Here is a 25,917-nt window from a genome sequence, read left to right as displayed (position 1 = left end):
AGAAAGAGCAGAGAGAGAGAGAGTGAGGGGCGGAGCAGAAGCGAAGCTTGACATCTGACGGGGTAAATTGCTTCTGTGTGTAATGAAGTACCTGAGCCCCCCCCACTGCACGCTTCACAGATGGCCCCAATGCAGGCTGGCCATAACTGTTCACATAGGGGTGCTGTCACTGACCTCCCCGACCTGAATAGGCTTGTTTTTATGCACTGGCCCTGTCTCTGCAGCACCGATGTCCCAGTTACTGACCTCCCTGACCTGTGTGAGGCACACAACAGTACACGCCTGTTATCAGCACTGTCTCCGGACACGATGGGGATACTACAGCCTGTGATAACCCAGCAGTCAGGGAGGGTAAAGAGAAAAAAAGGAGATGATGCACTAATGACTAATCTACAGACTATGGATCCCTCCTGACAGCTAGTATTCTGTGCAACAAGATATATATACTGTATTTGTGCGTTGGACTTGTTAGGACTGCACAGGGGTGGTTTTGTGGCACTGATCTGAGACCACCCTGGAAAAAGAGAAACTAGCATACTCGTCCTGGCTAAAGATGGACTACAGGAGGACATATCCAGTGGCATGCTCATACAGCAGTAGGAAAAGGGGGATTCCAACAGGCTTTTTCTAGCGACATATAGATCTTGGATAATTTCTTTTAATTGGTGGCCCTCTGACCCCTTGGTCAGGTTAGTGGGCCCAACCCCCCGAGAACCCCCTGTTTGTTAGTTTAGTGGGTCCAAGATCCCAGACACTCCTCAGTCAGTTTAGCTGGATCCATGCTATAGAACAGGAGGCCGTCAGAAGAAGGAGTGGGCAGAGGCTGCGATGGCTACCTGGCAGTTGCATGCTGAAAGCTTTGGCATGTAGCTGCCAGGCAGCTATCCGAACCTCTGCCCACTCCGTCCTTTGTCAGCTTCATGACCCCCATACAGTATAATGACCCACAGTGAAGGGACCACTGCGGGTCATTATACTATATGGGGGGCCACAGGCGGTCATTACACTATGTGGGAGGGCATTGGGGGGGGGGGGGCATTATACTGTGTGAAGAGCCAATAGTGGTCAATTTACTGTATGGGGGCAACTGGGGATCACTATACTTTCTGGGGGTCATTATACGGTGTGGAAGCCACAGGGGAACATGTAAAAAATGCCACAATGGGGCCTACTGAGATTTATTGCCCAAGGGCCCACACAAACCTAGAGCAGGCCCTGGCCATATTCATTGGGGCTTGGCCCCAGGATATTTTGAGACTCTAGCAACGCCCCTGCCAAGAGGTAAAACAGTCTTTACTCGTAGATGCAGGAAAAGGAGAAAGCAGAGCAACATGTCCTTCTCGGTGATGGGCTGAGAAGTAGCAAGATCCTCTACGTACCATGCATAATATATAAGACATAAGGGGCAGAGGGGCTTTATCTTTGTCTATTCCATAAAATTACTGATGTCTATGACTCTGAGCTGTTTAGTTCTCTAATGCATGTTATATAAGTGATTAGAAATGCTCTGGGTGAAACATAGGAGGCGACAAAAGCTTCTTTATGACATATGAGTGTCAATGAGTCAGAGTCGAGGCCGGGACAATGTGCTGGAGGAATGAGATGTGAACTCACTGCCTCAGGGGCCCCCAGTGTTAATGACTTTAATGGAAAACTTCTTACATGCTCCCTAGTGCAATTTGTAATCTCTGCAAAACAAAACAGCCTCGGAGACACAGAATTTGTTACAGCCTCATCCTCTAACCCGTCACTGTTAGTTTTGTTAATATTTATTTTTCAGTTTGCAGAGATAAATGCTTACCAGTACTACAGACACATTTTTAAGAATTAACTGAGTAATCATGAATGATTCAGATACAAATACGGTAGATTAAAATGCTAAACACATGAGGTTAAGACAATAAATGTAACTAATTATGAAGCTCTTTACCTTTACACGTGAGCTATATATTCTTTTCTATGACTGTCTGATGGTCCAGAATGGTTTCTGATAGTCTAGCATCTGTACTGCTGATATTCAGGAGTCTCTCATTCAGAACATCCATAAATTAGGTGTCGTGGAGAGTAGCTTATATTGCTCTGGAGGAATCGGCACTTGATTTCAATGAGCACTGTGTAATGCTTCATTTCTCCTGCGGTGGCGCTGCAGAGAAATTGAACACTTGCCAGCTTTCCCCGCAGATAAAAGCTGATCACTGGGAGCCCAAACAGAGGAACAGCCTATAATTATATTCTTATTTTAACCAAAATGATTTTTAATAGGGTCAAAACCCATTAATGCCACATTAAAGGAATTTTGCTGTACTTGTATCAGGGTTTTCTGGGATTAAAAAAAAATATATTTTTTCCTAGAAATAAATCCTGTCTGTGTCCGGTTTTGCAGTTCGTCAATAGTTAAGAGGCTGAATTGCAATACCACACATAACCCATAGACAGGACAGACACTCTATGTGAACAGCAAAATCAGACTGTTTTTCTAATCCCAGAAAAACAGTGAGATTTTGAAATAAGTAAACCTTCCCTGATCTTTGCGATTTATCTGGCTCCCTCTTTTTTTTTTTTCTTTAAAGACATCATTCTTTGTGGGAACTGGCGACACTGTCATTGGCCTATGAATAACAGATCCTGCAATTATTAGCCCAATATAGTTGCTGTGAAATGGCACATACAGTCATTCCCACAACTGTAATTTTACAAAGATCTATCTTAAGACAGGTCAAGTGCAATCTAATCTTCTGTTCTTGTTAACCTTACACTGGTTTTCTTTATGTGAACAGTATCAGGGAAGACTCTTTCTCAGGCATTTGGAAGATATTTTGCTGTGCGAGCACAGTTCTCTACATTTTTCTTGTACTACTTTTGAGTACAGTACTTTGACTTGAAATTCTCAGACTAGATAAACCTCAGTATGTAATTTGAGATAATACAACACCTTTTCTCCCAGAAAATAGCTGCCCAAAAGTATCTGACAGCTTCCATCGCCTTTAGATGAATAGTAGGATCCATAATGAAGGGGTATGCCAACAACAAGGAAAAGTAGCAGTACACTTCCTTAAAGGAATTGGCCACTTTCCGGTTACTGTTGATCAATGTGTTTGTAAGATGAATTTTTTGGCACTTACTAATATAGTCTTTGTTGAAATTCTGCATCATTTTCATATTTCATGAGGTATCCACCCTTAAGTCTTTTGTGCTGTCCACAAAGAGGTCCTGTCCATAAAATGGCTGGTGATGGAGGGTCATGTGACCAGGCGAATCACCTTCATGTGATGCCTCCTCCATTCGCATACACTGCATTTGTCATCTGTACTTGTTCTTTTGGGAGTTTAGAGCAGGTCCAGTGTGTTTGAATGGAGGAAACATCACATGGAGGTGATTTGTCTGGTCACATGAACCTCCATCACCAGCCATTTTATAGACAGGATCTCTGAGTGGACAGCACAAAAGACTTTGTAAAGAAGGGGGCATATTTTATAAAATATAGAAAATGGTGCAGAATTGAAGCAAATATTATCTTACTAAATGACATATAATCAGCTTACAAACACGTTGGTCAACAATAACCGGAAAATGGCCAATCCTTTTAATGTCAGAAGAATCCCTCTATGATAAGCTGATCACATTGTTTGTGCTGGGACACAGAGCTCAGTTGTAGTTGGGTGGGACCTGGCAGTACCTGATCAATTGCCCTGCAGCACCACCACAGGAGAAATGCAGCATTACATAGCTACCATTGAAATTGGATGTGTTAGGTCCTCCAGAGTAAGAAACACTCTTTATAGCAGCTCTATGTTCTGGCTACTAGATGGAGGTCATTAACTTACAAGCCACTAACTTGTAACTCAGAAATACCCATATATACCATACAGATGTCTCAAAAAGGACCTTCCACGACTTCTGACATCTGTCTCTTTTAGCAACTTCATGCATTCCCCATGTGATAGCAATTCTGGAACATCTATTTTTATAAGTCTATGTCCTGCCATTCCTTTATTAATTTTACTAGAAGTTAGGAATAAATTGCCGGCAGCTTGCAATGAAGGTCCAGCTAGGTTTTTCCAGTTAGTGTGTGTCCCTGCACAGTCTGACACTGGCAGCACTGATTGGAAAATATCAGACTGTCCAGGGACGCATCTCCAACTGGTAATACCCAGCTGGATCTACATTACAGTCTGCTAGCAATTCATTTATAATAAATTACAGCATATAATCATAGCAATAGATGCTCCGGGATTGCTATTACGTGGGGAATGCAAGTAGTTTCTAAAATAGACATGTCAGGAGAGGTGACAGGTCCTCTTTAATGAAAATCAGGGATCAACCCATTATTAACCCATGAACCTGTGGCTCAGTAGATCTTTAATGCTAATTCTTAAGAGGACAGGAGGGGTGAGTATATGAGATAATTAGCCAAGAATAGTCCAACTAAATCAAGCCAAGTTAACCTCACCAGAATAGATAGCCCCAAGAATGTTTGTTTTCAGTGGGGTAAGCAAAAAGTGTTTATTAACGTTGATGGGAGGCCTGAACAGCAAAATTATGAGTTCTCCATCATGTTCATGGCAAATGATAATGTGAGATCTATTATAAGACAGTCCTATTGATATATATATATGGGTTGGCCCTTATTTAAAGGAGCTGCCTCACAAAAACAATCCTTTTACAGATCAAAGCCATTGTGGCAATCTGCAAATGACCCATGTAATACACACATGGACACAAGTTGTCTTTGGGAAACAATCCCTTTAAGGCTACATGCACATGACAGTTGTTTTTTGTGGCCCGCAAATAGCGGATCCGTGTTCCTGTTTTTTTTACATCCACATCCGTTCTGTTTGTCCGCAAATTTTGTAGGTTGTGTTTCCGTGTGTCTTCAGTTTTTTTTTTTTGCAGTCCTCAAAAAAAAAACGAAGACTGTAATTCTTGAAATTTTATATATACAGGTTTCCCAGCAACCATCCGCAAAAAAAAAAGAACGGATGTGGATGACATCCGGATGGCTTCCCTTGGTCATCTGCATTTTTTTTTGTGAATCCATGGATTTCAATGGGTCCGCAAAACGTTTATTGCGGACAAGAATAGGAGATACAATACTTCTTTTGTGGACGGGAAACACGGACAGCGGACGCGGAAAAGAAATGGTTGACTACACTGCAATTTTAACGGCTCCATAGAAATGCATGGGTAACCATCCGATCAGAAAAAAAATAAATGGAACGGACGCAGAAAAAAACAACTGTCGTGTGCATGTAGCCTAAAGGAATTGTCCAGCAGGAGAAAAAACATATTTAGCAAATGGTTCAGTGTGGGTTGGAAAAATAAAAGAAGACAATAATAATTAAGATGGTCAATGTTTTCACGCACAGCCACTCTGTTGAGTGCCATGTTTTTGTTCTGTGGAGGCAAAGTAGTTTCCAGATACTTCTGGTACCACTTATTATGGGGTAAGCAATAGAACTAGACAGGAGAATCCAATCTTTACATCAGTTCTCTCCTGGGGAAGGCCAGGAGAAAAATTGTCTGTGATGATGGCAGATTCCGATAAAATTGTCAGGATCACTTTATAGGAAGCTAATGAACTTGAGTGGTTCAAGTGTAGTCACGCTAGTCAGTTCAACAGCTGCTACTCAGTTCAACAGCTTAACAAGCCGAATAAATGAAGAAAGGTGAGGGTAAAGGTAAGGTAAGTATATTACATAACATATTGGATATATTGCTTTTGGCGTAGTTGTTATTGTGTCTTTAACCAGGTTATGAAGAACAAACCCATTTGAGTGACATTGTATGAGTTTTTAGCTCTACGTTAATATTAATGTGTTCTGAATGAGCTTTTGTTTGCAATGATCAATTATTAAAGGTGCACATGCTACAGTGCCCTGGGACATCTATTCAAAAAGGACTCTTCCCTTATTTATGAGCAGAAAACAAGTTTTGATAGATTTTTATGTTCCTTTTAACTGCAAACATGAAATGGCTTTATGAGGGGGTCTGTTCTGTTTATATCAACACATCCAACACATCATGGTCCAGGGGGGAACACTGCTAAAGACACTATGATGGAAAAGCCAATATTCTGTAGCAGGGTAATAAGAGATCGGTTTTCTTGTCTAATATGATGCATTTGCATTTCTCCAACAGGATATGCAAGCTTAGTTAGGTTTCTTGCAGAAGCATATCATCTGCTTCGGCAAGTCTCCATTGCACTGCTAGATAGTCACCATTTGGTATGCTGCAATGGGTGGCCTTTACTTTCTCAGAATGGTTTCCAGAGTCTTCATGATGACCTTTTGAAGGTGTGGTTAAACCTTTAAAATACAATAAATTGGGGTATGACTCCCTTGTGCCCACATGATTACCATTGATCAGTGGGCAACATAGAAGAGACTCTGTAGAAAAATTAGTCCAGGTTATGATGCTTGTTTTTCCTCCTGGGACAAGGGGTTTGATATTTGTTCACCCCTACATAGATTTTCTGCAACTTTTCAGACAATTCCCAGCCACCTTGTATGATACCATTTCAGATCCTATAGAAAGCAAAGTCCTCCACAAGTTCTCAGGACTCATCAGCAAAAAGGATGAGACCAACCAGAACTGGATCCAATTTTTCCAAATGCCCCTTGGCAGCTGCATGATAATAAGCACCATTGTTTCAATCCCGATTTTTTTTTTTACAAGGTTCTACCTTCAAAAGCTCTGGTTAAAAGTCTGGCTTACTCTTCTGACTTATTGTGAATCATGAGCCTTCCTTATATTGACCATATCCTGTAATAAATAACTAGGATCTGTCCTCTCAAAGCTTACATTATAATCAGGCATATTATACTTGACTACTTCCCATCTGGGCCATTTACCCGCTTCCTGACCGAGGCATTTTTTGCAAATCTGACATGTGTCAATTTATGTGGTAATAACTTTGGAACGCTTTTACTTATTCAAGCCATTCAGAAATTGTTTTCTCGTGACACATTGTACTTCATGAAAGTCATAAATTCGAGTCAATATATTTCACCTTTATTTATGAAAAAAATCCCCAAATTACCCAAAATTTTGAAATATTCACAATTTTCTAACTTTCAATTTCGCTGCTGTTACTGCTGTTAAAACATAAAGTGATACCTCATAAAATATTTATTACCTAACCTTCCCCATATGTCTACCTTATTTTGGCATCATTTTGTAAATGTTATTTTATTTTTTTAGGATGTTACAAGGCTTAGAATTTTAGAAGCAATTCTTACATTTTTTAAGAAAATTTCCAAAACCCACTTTTTAAGGACCAGTTCAGGTCTGAAGTCACTTTGTGGAGCTTACATAGTCGAAACCCCCCATAAATGACCCCATTGTAGAAACTACACCCCTAAAGTTATTTAAAACTGATTTTACAAACTTTGTTAACCCTCTAGGTGTTCCACAAAAATTAAAGGAAAATGGAGATTCCATTTTTAAATGTAACTTTTTTGGCAGATTTTCCATTTTAATCTATTTTGGTCTTTAACACATCGAGGGTTTACAGCCAAACAAAACTTAATATTTATTACCCTGGTTCTGCGGTTTACATAAACACCCCACATGTGGTTGTAAACTGATGTAAGGACACACGGCAGGGTGCAGAAGAAAAGGAGCACCATATGGTTTTTGGAAAGCAGATTTTGCTGAACTGGTTTTTCGATGCCATGTACCATTTGAAGCCCCCCTGATGCACCCCTACAGTAAAAACTCCCCCAAAAAGTGACCCCATTTTGGAAACTAGGGGATAAGGTGCCAGTTTTATTGGTACTATTTTGGGGTACAAATGATGTTTAATTGCTCTATATTACGTTTTTTGAGAGGCAAGGTAACAAAAAAATGGCTGTTTTGGCACAGTTTTTATTTTTTACATCATTCATCTGGTAGGGGTAGATCAAGTGCAATTTTTATAGAGCAGGTTGTTATGGACGCAATGACATCAAATATGTCTACTTTCTTTGATAGTTTGTTTCAGTTTTAAATAATGAAGCATTTTTGAAAAAATAAATGTTTTTATGTCTCCATTTTCTGAACGCCATATTTTTTTATTTTTCTGCCGATCGTCTTGTGCAGGGGCTTGCTTTATGCAGGAAGAGTTGATGTTTTTATTGGTACCATTTTTGGGTACATATGATTTTTTGATCATTCATTTTAACACTTTATGGGGCAAGGTGGCCAAAAAATTGGTTGTTTTAGCACAGTTTTTATTTATTTATTTTTAGGCTACTTTCACACTAGCGTTCATAGGTCCGTTCGTGAGCTCCGTTTGAAGGAGCTCACGAGCGGACCCGAACGCCTCCGTCCAGCCCTGATGCAGTCTGAATGGAGCGGATCCGCTCAGACTGCATCAGTCTGGCGGCGTTCAGCCTCCGCTCCGCTCGCCTCCGCACGGCCAGGCGGACAGCTGAACGCTGCTTGCAGCGTTCAGCTGTCCGCCTGGCCGTGCGGAGGCGAGCGGATCCGTTCAGACTTACAATGTAAGTCAATGGGAACGGATCCGCTTGAAGATGTCACCATATGGCTCAATCTTCAAGCGGATCCGTCCCCCATTGACTTTACATTGAAAGTCTGAACGGATCCGCTCAGGCTACTTTCACACTTAGAATTTTTTCAAAGTTATTAATGCAGACGGATCCGTACTGAACGGAGCCTCCGTCTGCATTAATATGATCGGATCCGTTCAGAACGGATCCGATCGAACGCTAGTGTGAAAGTAGCCTTACAGCGTTCACCTAAGGGGATAGTTCATGTGACATTTTGATAGAGCAGATCGTTATTGACATGAAAATACCGAATATGTATTATTTTTCTCATTTATTTAAGTTTTAAACTATAATAGCATTTTTTAAACCAAACAAATGATGTTTTAGTGTCTCCAATGTCTGAGGGTCCTATTTATTTATTGACCAATTGTTTTAGGTAGGATCTCATTTTTTTCGGGATGAGGTGAAGGTTTGATTGGTACTATTTTGGGGGGCAAACGCCTTTTTGATCGCTTGGTGTTGCAATTTTTGTGATGTAAGGTAACAAAAAATGGCTTTTTTTTGCACTGTTTTTTTTTTATATATATTTTGCATGGTGTTCACCTGAGGGGTTAGGTCATGTGATATTTTTATAGAGCTGGTTGTTACGGATGCGGCAATACCTAATATGTATATTTTTTTTTAATTTCACTTTAACACAATAATAGCATTTTTGAACAAAAAAAAATGATGTTTTAATGTCTCCATGTTCTGAGAACTATAGTTTTTTTTTTTTTTTAAGTGATTTTCTTATGTAGGGGCTAATTTTTTGCGGGATGAGATATCCCACTCTTTTGTGGGATATACGCCTTTTTGATCACATGGTGTTGCACTTTTTGTGATGTAAGGTAACAAAAATAGCTTTTTTTACACAGTTTTTAAATATTTTATGGTTTTTATTGGACAGGGTGGATCATGTGATATATTTATATAGCCGGTCGTCACGGGCGCGGAAATACTAAATATGTCTATTTTATAAAAAAAATTATATTTAAAAATGACTTCATTGAGAGAGTTTTTTTTTTACATGTGAAACCTTTTTTTTATAAAACACTTTTTTTTTTTCACTTTACGTCCCCCATAAGGTCATGCAATGGGGGACATTAAACGTCCCTTTTTTTCCCCACTATTGATTTCTCTTGTAACTGGGGCTGACATAGTAGCCCCAGTTACAAGAGAAATACAGCCCCTAGAGAGGCTGTACAGCAGAATATACTGCGCTGTACAGCCTCAGTGCAGGGCTGATTGAGATCTGTAAAAGACCCGACAGCTCCTGCACTCTCCAGTCCCTGGTGGACACCTGAGAACTGTCCCTGCCTTCTCCCTGGCGTGCCCTGCTGTCACTGACAGTGGGACCCTGACACAGTAGCTGCACAATTAGCGTGCAGCTGCAATCTCTGAATGGACGTTTCAGAACATTAATTCAGAGATAAACAACCACTTCCCGGAAGTTTATAGTCAATGGGCAGATCTGAAGTGGTTACCTTTCACTAGTTTAAAAACTAACTATATCAGTGGGCAGAATGTAGATGTGCCTATCATAGCCCCTTTAAAGAGGACCTTTCACTAGTTTAAAAACTAAAAACTAACTAGATCAGTGGGCAGAGCGGCGCCCAGAGGTCCCCCTGCACTTACTAGTATGTCTGGGTGCCGCTCCGTTCGCCCGGTATAGACTCCGGTGTCTGCAGCTCCCTCTGTTGTACTGGGCTGAGTTTTTGTATTAGGGTTGTCCCTTGCTGCAGCACTGGCCAATCGTAGCGCACAGCTCATAGCCTGGGAGTCCCAGGCTATGAGCTGTGCGCTGCGATTGGCCAGCGCTGCAGGAAGGGACACGCCTAATACAAAAAATCCGTCCAGTACAACAGAGGGAGCTGCAGACACCGGAGCCTATACCGGGCGGACGGAGCGGCACCCAGACATACTATGATAGGCACATCTACATTCAAATCAATAGGAATACTATAAGGTAAACAAACAAATGTCATGACTGGGGCCCATTAATTCCTGACATTGGTTGGGCTCCTGGTAGCCATATCTTTAAGGTTGTTACCCTTATAGCCCAATGATCTGATTGACAAGTCTAAAAAACATTTTATGTATAATTGTGAAATTGGGCGACTATATATATAGTAAGGGATCACTCTCTCTCAGGGGTCGGCAATGACAGACTTCTCATCAAACAGTTTTTTTTTAAGCTCAAATAATGCTTTATTCGTCACACAGCACATCACACTTCCAAGTTTGGCATCACTTGGCACCATGAAGTCGCAGCTTCACCTCACAATGTGTTACATCCACGCAAAACAATAAACGCTTACCCAGCTTGGTTCTCACTATACAGAGGTCTCCCCAACTCACTTCTAGGTCAGTGTTCACACTTTGGTATTTGGCTTCGGTCAGACAGCCTCCTAGCTGTGACAACTGCAAGCCACCAGTCCTCCTGGTGGAAGCAGCAAAATACCTTGGGGGATATTGGTCTAGCAGTCCTCCTGACTCTGACCATGCGACACCTCTCTTCTTCAGGCATTGCTGGGTCCCCCCAAACTCAGGCTTCCTCAGCCTTGTGGCCGCCCAACCCTCCTGCTCGAACCACACAGAGTCTTTGCAGGCTTCATTCTCAATTTCCTCTCCCACTCTGAGGATTACTTTATCCCCAAGTGATTATCGCACCTGGCCTCACCTCTGGCCAAGTGATTGTGGGGAAAACACAGCAAATGTTAACATACATCTCCTCTAATAGGTTTCCTGCACCATTCTTGGAGACACATATCTTCCTTCTTCATATATGAGGCCTGTCACTGCCTCACTTTTTCACTATACATAGATTTATATATATATATATATATATATATATATAAATATATATATATATATATATATATATATCTATATATATAAATAACAACCGTTCAATGCGGTCTTTATCAAGCATAGTTACAAGTGTCATCCAGGGGTATATATACCCAGAGTGCATAGTGGCAATACAAGTGAAAATTATTCAATTACATCAGTATGAATACATAAAAACAACTTAAAAATAGCAAAAAATGTCACCATAATAAAAGCGACATAACAGTGGTACCATTCGACTTGTTCATGTAATGTGAATCAATATTATACATAGTCATATCAATACTATAGCATAAATATTATAAATAGGGCTCATTATGCCAGTGATACACCACATGTGCAAACGTGTTAATCATAATCATGATAAAAACCATACAAAAACTCACACAGCGGTAGACGGATATAATCACATCACAATGACTGAATTTTTACATTTTATTTTATCATTTTAGGAGGTATATTTTGCACAAGAGCCTGATGACCACTACAAGACTCATTTAACAAAATTGTCTAATGGAAAAATGATCCCACAGCAACCTATTTAAAGCTTTCATTTTTAAAGAAAAGTTTAAGAAGTCTCTTGGCAATCCTTAGCAACAAAAACATTTTTAAATTTTGTTTTTATTAGACCGTTTTGAAAAAGTAGGCCCAAATGTATCATAATATAGATAATATTTAACCTCCCCATAAACCAGCATGTATGTTTTGTATCTTTTGGAGACACAAAATGTTGGATAGGTTAGCAAATAACCTGTCCCTATTGTTGGGATATTCTACTGAACTCTGAAAAATATATAATACATACAGTAGCCCAGATTACTAATATGTCTGTGCCAAAAATCTGTCTAAACAGCACATTATCACAACTTGGCGCATCCATTTTTCTAAACTTTCTCCTAACGTGCTAGACAAGGGGATGAGGCTTGGTGGAAAGTAGTGGAGCTTTTCAGAAAGGGGACGAGAACCTAAGATGTATCATTGTGTGCCAACACCACAATTCTGGCATAATAATCTATCTCAAAGTAAGCCAACCAATAGTTGGTACAGAGTCAGAGAAAAGTGTCTATCCCTGTACTACATTTATTATCCAGCCTATCCACTGTGATAAATCTAGTGCAGAGGACTAGACACCCTGACTAAGCTTACACCATCTTTAGGACCAGTAAATCTCGGCCAAAATGTCTAACTTTACAATAGTACTCTATGGTGATTCTGTTAATGGTTGTATGTGAATATTTTACATTAAATACTACTATTTACCTATAGGTAAATAGTATTTTTTCATTTCTGTCTGTATCATCTACCTTACCCTATAAACCTTGTGGTTTCAGTAAAAAAGCTAATTACTATAACTTTTTCTTCTTCTTGGCTTGTATTTATAATGTGTCTTTTCTCCCTTTTCATCATCAAATATGCACCAAGGAGCGTATAAAGGTTTGACCTGTTTCCCTTTTGTTAGACCTTTGCGTGTCCTCACGTGTTTGATCCCTCCAATTCTAGTGACTGTGTTAAATCGTGTTCTATGGTTGATATAATAAAACCCAGAAGTTCTCAATTGTGCCTCGGTGTATTGTCCTTTGCTGGTAGTGTTTGACGTCGACAACAGGAAAGCGGATAAAAGCTAATATAGTCTTTTTTGTTTTGTTGTTTAGGAGCATCCAAGGCCAGAATATGAAACCAAATTGCTTTTAATGAAGGAAAAGTGTAAAAATTGTAAAAATGGGGTAAGATTATTTTATGTCATTGGTATCAGATATACTGTTTATATATCCTTATTTTAATTGTTTTCAACATTATAAGAATGAAACTTTTTTTCACTGAAGCATTTTTTTGTGTATGTAAAAAATTACAATCTGTCCTTAGGCAGTTATTGAAGCATATTAGATAAGGCAGCAAAAATGTTATATACTTTACCTGCATTTTTTGGATCCTTATCCTTCCCGCTGAATCACATATGCTTTCAAAGTAAGTAGACCATTGGTGCTGTGATGTCAGAGATGTAAGATATCCCCTGCTTCTCATACAGTCTCACACACAGGCTGAGGCATAAAGACTATAATGTGATCTTTTCCTTCCTTTCCTTCAAACTAGAGGCTTCTGGACATTTACATATACCATGCAGGCAGGGAAAGGGGAATTGTGGAGAAATAAGGAAGATACAATTTTCCTGTAATGAGATTGTTAAATATTTTTATGTACTCACGTGCACTGCTGGTTAAGATGAAAAAAATATATTGTCGCAATTAACAATTATAGCATTTTTCTTTAAAATGTACAATGTTATAACAAATTGGCATATCTTTTAGATGTCCACAACTAAGCAGTATAGATGTAAAAAAAAAGCACCAGGGGTGATATATAACATTTACTATTAGCTGCTGAATCTGCTGAATCATTCCTGTGTTACGTCTCTCTTTCTTGTCCTCTCTGCACTTTCTCTCCCCTACACTCCCTATTTCTATGGGATTATATATTCTGACCCTTCAGTGAGCAGGCAGTCCGTTATTAGACCAGGACTGATTTATCACAACCTTCAAAGAGAAAGTCAGTTTAAAAAGGATGGGGTGTGGTTGGGTAACAGCTAAAAACTTTAGAATGGGGCATTTTTCTTAAATAAGATATATTACAGTGTTTCTTATATTCATCTGCACAACTGATTCATGAAAAGTGGTGTGAAAGTGCAGTGACCATTTAAGTATCTGGATAATTGGCAGTGGGTGTATTTACAGCAAACTATTTCAGGACAGAAAACATCAATTTGAATATAGTAAATAATAATAATATATAAAAAATTATACAAATAATAAAAAATAACAAAAATTATTAATGATAACATAATACAAAAAAGAAAGGATAATAAGGTATAGGAGTTATTTTCCTGTGAAAGGTATCATAAAGAAGTATGCAATATTTCTCAAATAATGTTATTAATGATTGGAAGATACAGAGTTTCATAAAATTAAAAAATTTGAAGACCTCCTTTGCGTTTGCTACAATATAATACCCCAGAATATTGAAATGTTACAGTTCCAAATTTCAAGCACAAAAGAAACACTGTAACAAATGAGAACAATATACAGAATTTCGCTGGCCCAGTCTTCTACAAGCGTAGTATAGAATATTAAGTTACCCGATAAATCCAGATCTTCAGTTACTGTACTCAAGGCTATGGTGTTTTTTTTCCAAGAAATTTACAACCACAAGTCTGGGACCTTTCTTTATGAAACATGTTTCCAGGATCCAAAATTTAAATGAGGGTGTAGTTAAAAAAATAAATTAAAAGATAAAAAAAAACATTTGAGCCTGCTCAGGTTTCTTTTATGGTCCAGAAACATCTGGTAGCCTATGAGAACGGTCAGTGTTGATTCAATATGATGTCATCATTGTGGGACGTGATCTACTTCCAGACATGTGGGGAAGTGTAACTTTTTTACCCAAGAGGGGCATTGACAAAGACTTGGGTATTATCTCTGTATCAATATAGCCAAATCACATTTCCTATTAAAAATAGGATTAAGCTCTAAAGGGACTTACACACGACATGGAAACTTTGCGGTTAGAAATGTCTTAGTAAATTATGTTTTTTTTTTTTTTATATTATTTTTTTTCAAATTTAAGTTTTTTCAATGGAGTTTTATTCCCCATATAAGTTTATCCTTCCCAGGTTTAACAAGTCAGGTCCTCTGTGTTTATTTAAATACACAGTCATTATAATTTCTGGGAAAATGATTTGCCACTTGCCTGATGGGCTTTGCATCATATACAATGGAGTTTTAAAATATCAAGTGCTACAAAAGTCATATGGGCCAACAATATGTATATTTTTCCAAGTATTGTATAGTGCTGTTAGTTCATTTCATAAATAATTGATCAGGTGTTAGTCAAGCATCATCCTAAGCTGAGTGGTGTGAATTTAATATTGTATTGAGCCCCTAAGGCAACCCATGATCTTTCCATGACTTGCAATTAAAACAAACTATGCAATGCTATATGTATGTAGAAAACATCAACATAAAAATAGCAAAGCAGAAAAGCTTTATTGTCAATTGTGGCTTTAAAGTCTGAACTAAATGGATTGCTCAGACTTATTGTCTCATTTGCGGCACATTTTTTTGTGAACGTGGCAATTTTAGGCTAGTTTTACACATGTGGCACAACAAACCGGCAGGCTATTCTGGATCTTACATAGCCGAATAGTGCAACGTGCCTGTCAGAACCCACTGACTATAATTGGAAATGGCGGGGATCTGGCTGCTCTCCGACATAAATGCCAAGATTTGACCAGTCAAAAATTGCTCCACACAACAGTTTACGTCCGTCTGAATTCCAGCATTTATGCTGGGGAGCGGCTGGATCCCTGCCGATTCCCATTATAGCAAATGAGGCCCTTTGTAGTTTCACCACAGCTAGAGTGCTGGAGGTGGCTAACCCCTGATGTAATGCTGAACCCAGACATATCCCCTTTTTCACCCAGGAAGCCCCTCTGAGTTGAGCATCGGAACCTTTCATGCTCCGATGCTCTCCCTTGCCCTGCACTGTATCGCGCCGGGCAAGGGCTTTTTCATTTACATTTTTACACTGCTAGACGGAGGCTGTTTTAGTGTCGGTTACGTCACCGGGAACACTGCTAGCAGAGACTTTGAGTACAAAGTTGGCAGAGAAGCAACTGTGCTACGAGCCAACCTCTGAGGGAGAGAAGAACACATTTCTACAGAAGGTTGGGGACCATTAAAATACACAGAGCGTGGATAAGAAAGCCAGTAAAGGTAATGCATGTTGACCGTTCTAGACTTCACTGCATGTGGATTGGGTTATATTGTTTCAGGTGCCCTTTCACACTTTTGAGATGGATGGCCACCTTGGTCGCCATGGGGTTAATATTTTTCTCAAGATAGGTCATCAGTATGAGATTGGTAGGGGGTTTACTTCTGGCTCCCCTCCAATCAGCTTAAGAGGCTGTAGACACTGGATGGCGGCATTGCATGATATTTCAGAACAACCCCTTTCACTTGAATGGGTCTGAGCTACAAATAAGACATGTGACAATAACAAGATGTCACTGGCCTAGAAAGAGGCAGCAGAGGTCATGGAACGTAGCTATTTCATCAGACAGCTAAATGGCGGGGGTGCCATAAGTCGGACCACAACTGTACAGCATTACTCATACAAAAATATGGAAATGTTATATGGACAAAATACTGTACTTTCATTTAGGCACCATGCAGTGGCCCAGTGCTAAAACTGGCAAAATGTGAGACAGGGGATAATGCACTTAATTCAATTTCATTTGTAACATAATTAATGTAGCTTATTTATCCACTCGTATCCCAAAAGGCTGTTTATGGGAAGGAAGTAGTTAACTGGCACCCATTAGAGACAGTTGCTGTGTTGTCGGCTCGCCCCACCCCCTGGTTAATAGTTGCTAGTGAGTAACCCATAGAAAAGGATGTATGTAGTTGTTGCTGGTATGCAAACCTGTCTTGCTGAATTCTGAGTATGTAGCTGAAGCAGAACTATGAGAATGTCTATTTCCCTTATCTAAGGAGACACCATCCCTGTGAGTACGAGGTTGCCAAAGAAGCAACTGTGCTACTAGATAACCTCTGAGGAAGAGAACAGATTTCTTCAGAAGGTTGAGGACCATTAAAAGAGACAGTACGTAGTCAGTGAAGGTAACGCATGTTGACATTTGTAGACTTCACTGCATGTGGATTGAGTTATATTGCTTTAGACGCCCTTTCACACTTTTAAGATGGATATCCACCTGTTAAATGACTTTCACGCTATACACAGCCTTTGCGAACAACCTGTGGTGTGCAATACCTGAGAGCTGTGCCTACTATATACATCTGCACTTTGCCACCCATCATCCACAGTAATCAACCCGGCCTGGTCATATGCCGTCATCTCTGCTGATCTATATTTTCCTGCCTTGCACCCTGCTATCCATCTATGAGCAAGGGCACCACAGTCACCACCAGGCAGGAGTGCCCTGAAGAGATGAAAGTGTACGTCCCTACCTACACTGCAAGCTCAGCCCTGTGAAAGTGCTTGTTGTGCCCCATTGAGATCCTTAGAAAGACCCTTTACCAATCAGCAGAGGTCTAATTCCGCCCATGCATCTTCATTAGCAGAGGTGCTTCGGAGCCCCATGCGCAGTAGAATTCACTGAACTGTTGCTTTAGGAACACATCTGGTAGCTCCCTGGTTAATTTTGGTTGTGAGCTACTCCACTGTAGCATGTCGGTCTGTCCTCATGCACTTGCATAGCTGATGTTGCACTCTCACATCAGTGGCAAGTGGTGCTCCTCAGTTTCCATGTTGTTTTTTATCAATGGAGCTCTTTGTCCACTCACAATACACTTTCACCAAAGCAGCATGAGGCTTTGAGGACAATTCGCAAACTGCACTGTTTCAGAAATAATCACCACTTTTTTCAACTCTGATAAATTGCCAGTTTTTCTCATGACAGCAAAGAGGTATATGTGTGAAGACAGCCTATCACAAACCTTATATACCCACCAAGCCAATTGACCACACGTGACTTCCATCCTGAGCTACGAGCTGCCGATGTCAAAAGTGGTAAATGATCATAATAATGTCACTTGACTGTGTACGTTTGTGTATATATATATACTAGCTGAAGGACCCGGCTTCGCTCGGGTATATTTCATCTATTTCATTTAATGTTTGTGTGTGTCGTTAAACGATATCAACAGTATCCCCCCATAACAGTGACATCTACAGTACCCCGCCATCTTAACAGTGACCACCACAGTCCCCCACCCCTTAACACTGACCCCCCCCCCCCCCCACAGTGCCCCGTCTCCTTAAAATTGGACCTCCACAGCAGCCCACCCCCTTCGCTTTGACCTTCACAGCAGCCTACCCCTTTAACATTGAGTTTCACAGCACACCACTCCCTTGACAATAACCTCCACTGGAGCCCACCCCCTTAACAGTGGCCTTTACAGCAATCTGCCCCTTAACACTGACCTCCATACAGGGCCGGTGCAAGGTTTTTTACCAACACAAGCGAACCTACATTTTGGCGCCCCCAAACCCCCCCCCCCCTTCAGCTGGGGGGGGGGGGGGGCTCCTAAATGTAGGTTCGTCCCATAAGATGCACCTAGGTTTTAGAGGAGGATAATAGGAAACAATATTTTTCATTCCACCTCAGGTCAGACCAGCCATCAGACCCCCAATGTTAATTAGACCTCAGCTCACAGGCACAGCCCCAATGCCTCAGACCAGACCCCCATGTCAGCCATCAGCCCTCCATGTCATATTTCTCCCCGTCCATGGCACAGACAGACTACAGACATTGTCTCCGGCCCATCATGTAACCCCATCCTCACCCATGTGACATTTCTCCCCCTCCATTTGATTTCTCTAACGCCTAAAGCAAAAATAATTTAAAAAACCTGATGTTTCTCCAGATGATCTTATGCTAAAAGTAGTGGTAATAGAGTCTCAAAGGTCTATAGAAGCAGGTACACTATTTTTACAAACCTTTGAGACTCTATTATGTTTTTCCTTTAGGTGTTAAAACATAACTTTCATTTGATTGCTGTAACACCTAAAGGTAAAATCATTTTAAAAACCTGCTGTGTCTCTAGATGACCTTATATTGACAGTAGTGTTAATAGAGCCTCAAAGGTCTGTAAAAATAGGATAACTGCTTCTATAGACCTTTCAGACTCTATTGCCACTGCTATCAACATAAGGTCATCTTGAGAAACAGCAGGTTTTTAATTTGTTTTCCTTTAGGTGTTCAAGCAATCAAATAAGTTATGTTTTAACACCTAAAGGAAAAAAATAATTTTAAAAACTTGCTCTTTCTCTAGGTGACCTTATGTTTATAGTAGTGTTAATAGAGTCTAAAGGGTCTGTAAAAGCAGTTACCCTATTTTTATAGACCTTTGAGACTCTATTAACACTACTATCAACATAAGGTCATCTAGATTCTAGAGAAAAAGCAGGCTTTAAAAAAAAATCCCTTTAGGTGTTAGAGTAAATTGCAATCAAATGAACGTTATGTGTTAAGATTAGGGTCAGAAACAGACAAGCAGGGTTTCTTTAGCCTCTTGGGTATTAGTTTTTACATTCATAACGCTCCACATTGAGCTTCCAGCAGCAGACAGATGCCAGGGCACTTCTGTGGTCACCTCACCTGGGCACATGGTCTTTGCTCAGCAGAGTCCAGCCATATATGCTGGGTAGATGCTAGAATGGATTTGTTAGAAGGGGGTCTGTGACGTCACTGGTCACATGCTCCTTCATGGTCACATGATGCACTTGTGAGAACACAAGCTTCCTGTCTTCCCAACCTCCTGCTGTGTTCAGCTCCAGAGAGAAGGGGGTGTGAAAGGATGGACCAATGGCAGGGCAGCTAGCTGATACTGGCCAATCAGCAGCCTCCTCCTCCTATCTGTGGCTTAACACAAGCGCAGCTTAGAGTGAACACTGACTGGGGAGGGCACCCGGCAGCCCTGTGTTGCTGGCAAGTAAGTGATAAAAAAAGAAATAAAAAAAGGTTTGTTTTTCCGCCCACCCCTTTCTCTGTGCAGAATGCGCCCTAAGGCAGCCGCTTGGTCTACCTTATGGAAGCGCCGGCTCTGCCTCCATAGCGGACCATCCCCTTAACTGTGACCTCCACGGTAGCCTGCTCCTAGGGTGGCCAGAGGTCCAGTTTTAGGCCGGACAGTCTGGCTTTCAGACTCCCTGTCCTCCGTCTGGCGCAGGGGTCTGGACGGACACAGGGATTTTTTTTTGAACAGCTCACTCTCAGACAGCAGCACTGTACTGTCTGAGCGTGAGCTGCAGGGAGAAAGTCACCCTCACTCCCAACCCTGCAGAGGTTGATTTTTAACTTCATTTTTTCAGTCCCTGGGAGTGGGAGGTGGCGTGGCCTAACCAGATAGAGAGCGTGGCTTAGTGGGACCTAGAAGTTGATTTTTTACTTATTTTTTCAATCCCTGTCGACTAAAGAGTGGGACGGGCGTGGCCTAACCGGCTCTGGAGCGTGTCCTTTTAAACAGCTCACTCTAAGACAGCAGCACTGTGCTGTCTAAGTGTGAGCTGCAGGGATAAAGTCACCCACCCTCCCACCTCTGCAGCTGACAAAAGTTGATTTTTAACTTCATTTCTTTTATCCCTGTCGGCTAAGGAGTGGTAGAAGGCGTTGCCTAACCAGATCGGGGGCATGGCTTAGCGGAACCTATAAGTTGATTTTTAACTAAATTTTTTAGATCCCTGTCAGCTGAGGAGTGGGAAGGAGCATGGCCTAACCATATTGGGGACGTGTCCTTTTGAACAGCTCACTCTAAGACAGCAGCACTGTGATCTCTGAGTGTGAGCTGCAGGGAGAAAGTCACCGTCCCTCCCACCTCTGCAGCTGACAGAAGTTGATTTTTAACTTCATTTTTCAATCCCTGTCGGCTGAAGAGTGGTTGTAGCCTAACAGGATCGGGGGCGTGCCTTTTTGAACAGCTCACTCTAAGACAGCAGCAGTGTGCTGTCTAAGTATGAGCTGCAGAGAGAAAGTCACCATCCCTCCCACTGCAGCTGACAGAAGTTGATTTTTAGGGTCCATTCACACATCCGCAATTCTGTTCGGGTTTTAAGTCCATCTTTTCAGGGTGGCCTGAATGGCCACCCTACCTGCCCCCTTAACTGTGACCTCCACAGCTCTCCGCTCCCCTAACAGTGTCATCCACAGCTATTAAGCCATAGTTTCAATAGAGATTATTCTGGTCACAGATTGTAACAGCTGTAACAGTTTATAACAGTAGATATGGCTGGTGGCAGTTGAACGATCAAACTAAGCTTTTGGGACCACCTCAGATAGATAGATACTGAACACCAGGGGGCACCATATCTCACAACTGGAGCATTTTTGGAGTAGCTCCAAAGTGCATATTGGAATATTAGAAGTGTACTTAGTTTTCCATGCTGAACGATATTAAAATAACATTTTATGGTATCACAACCTCTTTAAGTTGGTTTTCCTGTGTAGTAATGATAACACTTCCTTTCCTTCTTTTCCCCTCTCAAAACACAGTGTTATTATAGGGAAACTCTTCCTCATGAAAGCCAATCAGATCTTTTTCCCTTACCTGTTGAAGAAAAGTGAAAGTGAGATTTTGACTGGTTTTGATTTGTTACTTTAAGGCCTGGGGTTCCACTAATCTGCCAAAACACAGAGCAGGAGGTCGGAGGTTTTCTCACAGGAGCTTCAGACTATGAAAACACAACTCAGAAATTAGATATTTATTTTTTCTCAGACATTTGAGGGTCTTTGATGTACATCTTGTATTTCTGTTTATTGCTTCCATGTCATAGACTGAGGGGCTTGACCTCAAAAGCCTTTGCCCCCCCAGGTGGTCTATCCCAGCTAACTTTATTACTGAGCACACTGAATGACTTTAAATAAAAATCAGTGACACATTTACAAATGTTTATGTCACAAATACCAAAAAGTGCAGCATTTTTAAATTTTCAGCCTTTCAGACAGTTTTTAAATTTTCAGCCAGTATCTGCACAGAACAACTGATACCAGAAGCCAATGATCATCTTCCTGCTGGGTGCTAGTAGAACTCTAGTACTCGGGGGCTAATAATCTGCATGCAGCACATGTCCTAGGGGGAGTCAAACTGGGAGAGTCCCTTGTTGAGAAGGATCTGGTTGTATTAGTAGATCATAGACTAAATAACAGCTTGCAATGCCAGTCAGCTGCCTCTAAGGCCAACAGAATTTTGTCTTGTATTAAAAGAGGTATGGACTCACGGGACAATGATGTACTATTGCCGCTATACAAAGCATTGGTACGGCCTTACCTGGAATATGCGGATTAGCTCTGGGCACTAGTCCATAAAAAGGATGCCATGGAGTTAGAAAAAGTGCAAAGGAGAGCAACTAAACTCATAAAGGGTCTGGAAGATCTTAGAGTTGACAAGCATTCTTTACAGTAAGGACTGTCAATATCTGGAATAGCCTGCCGCAGGCGCTGGTCACTGCACATACAGTAGATGGCTTCAAAATAGGCTTAGATGATTTTTTGTTTCAAAAATAACATTGAGGCTTATGACAATGTTCTACACACTCTTTCCATTTGGCCCAACCATTTTTTTTTAAAGAAAGATGGACATTGATCCAGGGATTTGTTCTGTGGATCAATATAGCCAGATTACAGGTGGGACTTGATGGACTTTTGTCTTTTTCCAACATTAAAAACTATGTAACTATATAACTCTATTATCTGAACCACCAGCTCTTTATAAGCACAGAAATGCAGTATACAATACAGCAATGTAATTACTAGTGATGGACGAACATCGGCCGGGACGGTTCGCAAACGCAAGTTCGCGGCAGGCCCCATTCACTTTAATGGCAGGCGAACCTCAAAAACCTTCAGCTCATATTTGCAGCCACCAAATACTTAGTAGAAGTGCACAAATAGTCCCACAACATGGACAGTGACATACTAGAGGGGGATCAATGACAAAAATTCCAACAAAAAATATGTATCTTAATCAGGGGACATTTGTATGCGTCTTAAAGGGAAATTCTCTGAAATGTGCCCTGTTGGATCCTAGAAAAAAAAAATTCAGGCCACGGGAGTACGGGCCTTAAAAATTAGACATTCACCTGACATAAAAGAAATTCTGATTATGTGGCTCAAGGTACATTATGCAGGCAATAGATAAAAATTTCACTGTAGGCCACTGGACTACAGGCCCCAAACATTAGGCATTCACCAGATAGAAAAGATCAAGTGATTATGAGGTATATTACAAGGTCAATAGATATCAATTTTACTGCAGGCCAGTAGAAATACAGGTCAAATACATATGTTTAAAAGAACGAAAAATATAAAACTGGATTAAAAATATGGCAAAATCCCCCCTCTTGAATGAACCCCAAATGATAATAGGTGAAATTCGATAACATGTGGTCGTCACAGGTGTTGAATTCCTTCGAGGCCCCAACAATTATGCATTCACCGTACAGAAAAGAACAAGTAAGTATGTGGCTGTAGGTAGATTACACGGTCATTGTATATGAATTTTACAGTAGGCCAGTGGACTACAGGCCCCAAAAATTATGCATTCAGTGGACAGAAAAGAACAAGTAAGTATGTGGCTGGAGGCAGATTACACGGTCATTGGATATCAATTTTACAGCAGGCCAGAGGACTACAGGCCCCAAAAATTATGCATTCAGCTGACAGAAAAGAACAAATATGTATGTGACTGGAGGTAGATTACACGGTCATTTGATATCAATTTTACAGCAGGCCAGTGGACTACAGGCCCCAAAAATTATGCATTCAGCGGACAGAAAAGAACAAGTAATTGTAAAACAAATACTGCACTACCCAAATGCACTATATAGAAAGGATATTATTAGTATATCACACCCCTGCTTTAATCAGTTTTTTGGGGGGCAACTGGTATATCACACCAGTTGAAATTATTTGTTCGAAGAGCGTTTGCCCCGCTGTATAGCTGCAGTATCGCAGCAGAAACGCACATGACTGCTGCGCAATACAAATGCACTATAATATACTTTCTATGTTAGAAAGTATATTATAAGTATATCACACCCCTCAGTATGTCACACCTATCGATAGCACACCTATACCAGTCCTTAAAAGGACTTTTGTGGCCCTATTAGCTAGCGTTTGGTGTCCCTAACAGTCTGTCCCTGCTCCACACAGCAACCTCTCCCTACACTGGCAAAAGACTGAATATAAAATGGCAGCCAGATTGGGTTTATTTATAAGGTAGGAGGTATGTCCATGTGCTGAAACGTCTCCATTGGTTGTCCTGTACCACCTGATGGATGTGTCATGGGCCAAAGCTCTTCACAATGTAAAATAATATGGCACCGGCGAACCACAAACAAGCAAAGTTTGCTGCAAAACAACTGCCGGGCGAACCGCAAGGCCATCTCTAGTAATCACACAAAGAGGTTGGGATAGTTTTAAAGTGACACCACACTTGTACAATGAAGCTCAACTTGTCAAGTCTCTAAGATAGAGTCCAATGAGCTCCCATATTATAGCAAGCCACAGTAGCCCCATAAAAGTGCCAACACACTACCCCCATGACAGTCAAATCAACAATTTCCTCTATAACAGTGCCATAAAAAGTTACTCCATAATGGTACTAGCAACAATAACTTCATTGTAGTATCAGCCACAGTAATCTCATGACAGTGCTAGCCACAGTGTCAGCCTCTATATGAATGGCAATTACAGTGCCCCCATAACAGTGACAGCCATAGTAACCTGGTAAGAGTGCCACACACAGTAACCCACAAGAGTGTCAACAACAGTGTGTGTTACATTGCACCCCCCATAACAGTGCCAAGAGATACTCCTTACCAGTACTAGACACATTGCCTTCCAATAACGCCAGCCACAGAACCCCATAATAATACCAACACAGGGTCAGCAGCAGCGGCTATATTACAGTACTTGTTACAATGCCTGTATAACAGTGCCAACCACTAGTAACTTAATATCAATAGTAACTTCATTGTCCCCAAATCCATACTATCAGGAGTAAATCTATAACAGTTCTAGCTACAGTGTCAGCAATAGTACCATTATAGCAATTCTAGTTGTGGCGCCTTCATAACAGTGCCATCAAACAGTCCATACAGTACACTACAGTACATACCAGTGCCATCCACAATGCCTACATAAAATGCTACACACAGTACATATTTAACCGTTTTTTTAATGTCTTCCTGTATATTGTAAGAATTTCATATCCAGAAAGGTCATTTCTTGACTGCATAGGACATTCTGCTGATAAGTACTTGGTTCCTGCAATTTAAGTGAAAAATGTGTCCCCTTGACGCCAGTAACCGACTTAAAGATAATTATCCCACCCCCAAAGATACATTGACATCCCATCCAGCAGTTTCCAGGAAGTTGCTGACAGTGCTGTCTCCTGAGAAGATCCGGAGACGTATAAGAGATGTATTGTTGAAAAAAGCATCAGTGTATCACAACTACCAGCTGGAAATCTCCTGTAATATATAGGCAGCAGAAGTAACCTGGTCATTGCCCAGTTGGAAATCATCGCTGATGATTTAGAGAGAAGCTACACTTGATGGAGCTGCAGGCTGTCAGGCCATGCTAGGAGTTGTAGTTTTGCACCTGCTTGAGAGTCTCTGGTTGGTGATATTGTCATAATGTAACAGATCCTGTAGACTTCACAGGTTTCCTATATAAAATCCTATAAAATCCTGTTCCAGCCAGGACACACCTTGGATAACTTGACACCCGAGACTTGTGACCAACACCCAATATGATGATAATTGAATTGCGGTAAAAGTTAGACATTGTAATTGCAGTATTGTTATTAGATTACTTTATGTATGAAGCTTGTATTTGGTCACAGTATGTTGGTATTATTATTGAGCGCTAGAGAGTTTTGAGCAATTTGCTCCTCTCTGTTGTGCACTGTATGGCATTTTTATTGCATGACAGTACATCATAAGGAGTGAAGAGGCTGCCAACAGA

General features: G+C 40.8%; 1 protein-coding gene across 1 annotated transcript in view; it reads left to right on the top strand.

Moving 5' to 3' along the window:
- The window catches only part of ANO2 (anoctamin 2), a 505,309-nt gene that overhangs the window by 288,467 nt on the left and 190,925 nt on the right, over positions 1 to 25,917 (top strand). The window contains exon 14 of the mRNA XM_044277837.1: positions 13,031 to 13,102. Coding sequence (XP_044133772.1) covers positions 13,031 to 13,102 — 72 coding nt within the window. The remainder of the gene's footprint in view (positions 1 to 13,030; positions 13,103 to 25,917) is intronic.

Source organism: Bufo gargarizans, chromosome 2 (assembly GCF_014858855.1).
Source record: "Bufo gargarizans isolate SCDJY-AF-19 chromosome 2, ASM1485885v1, whole genome shotgun sequence".
NCBI lineage: Eukaryota > Metazoa > Chordata > Amphibia > Anura > Bufonidae > Bufo > Bufo gargarizans.
Note: the sequence above shows the minus strand (reverse complement) of the source record. Positions and strands in the feature narration are given on the sequence as shown.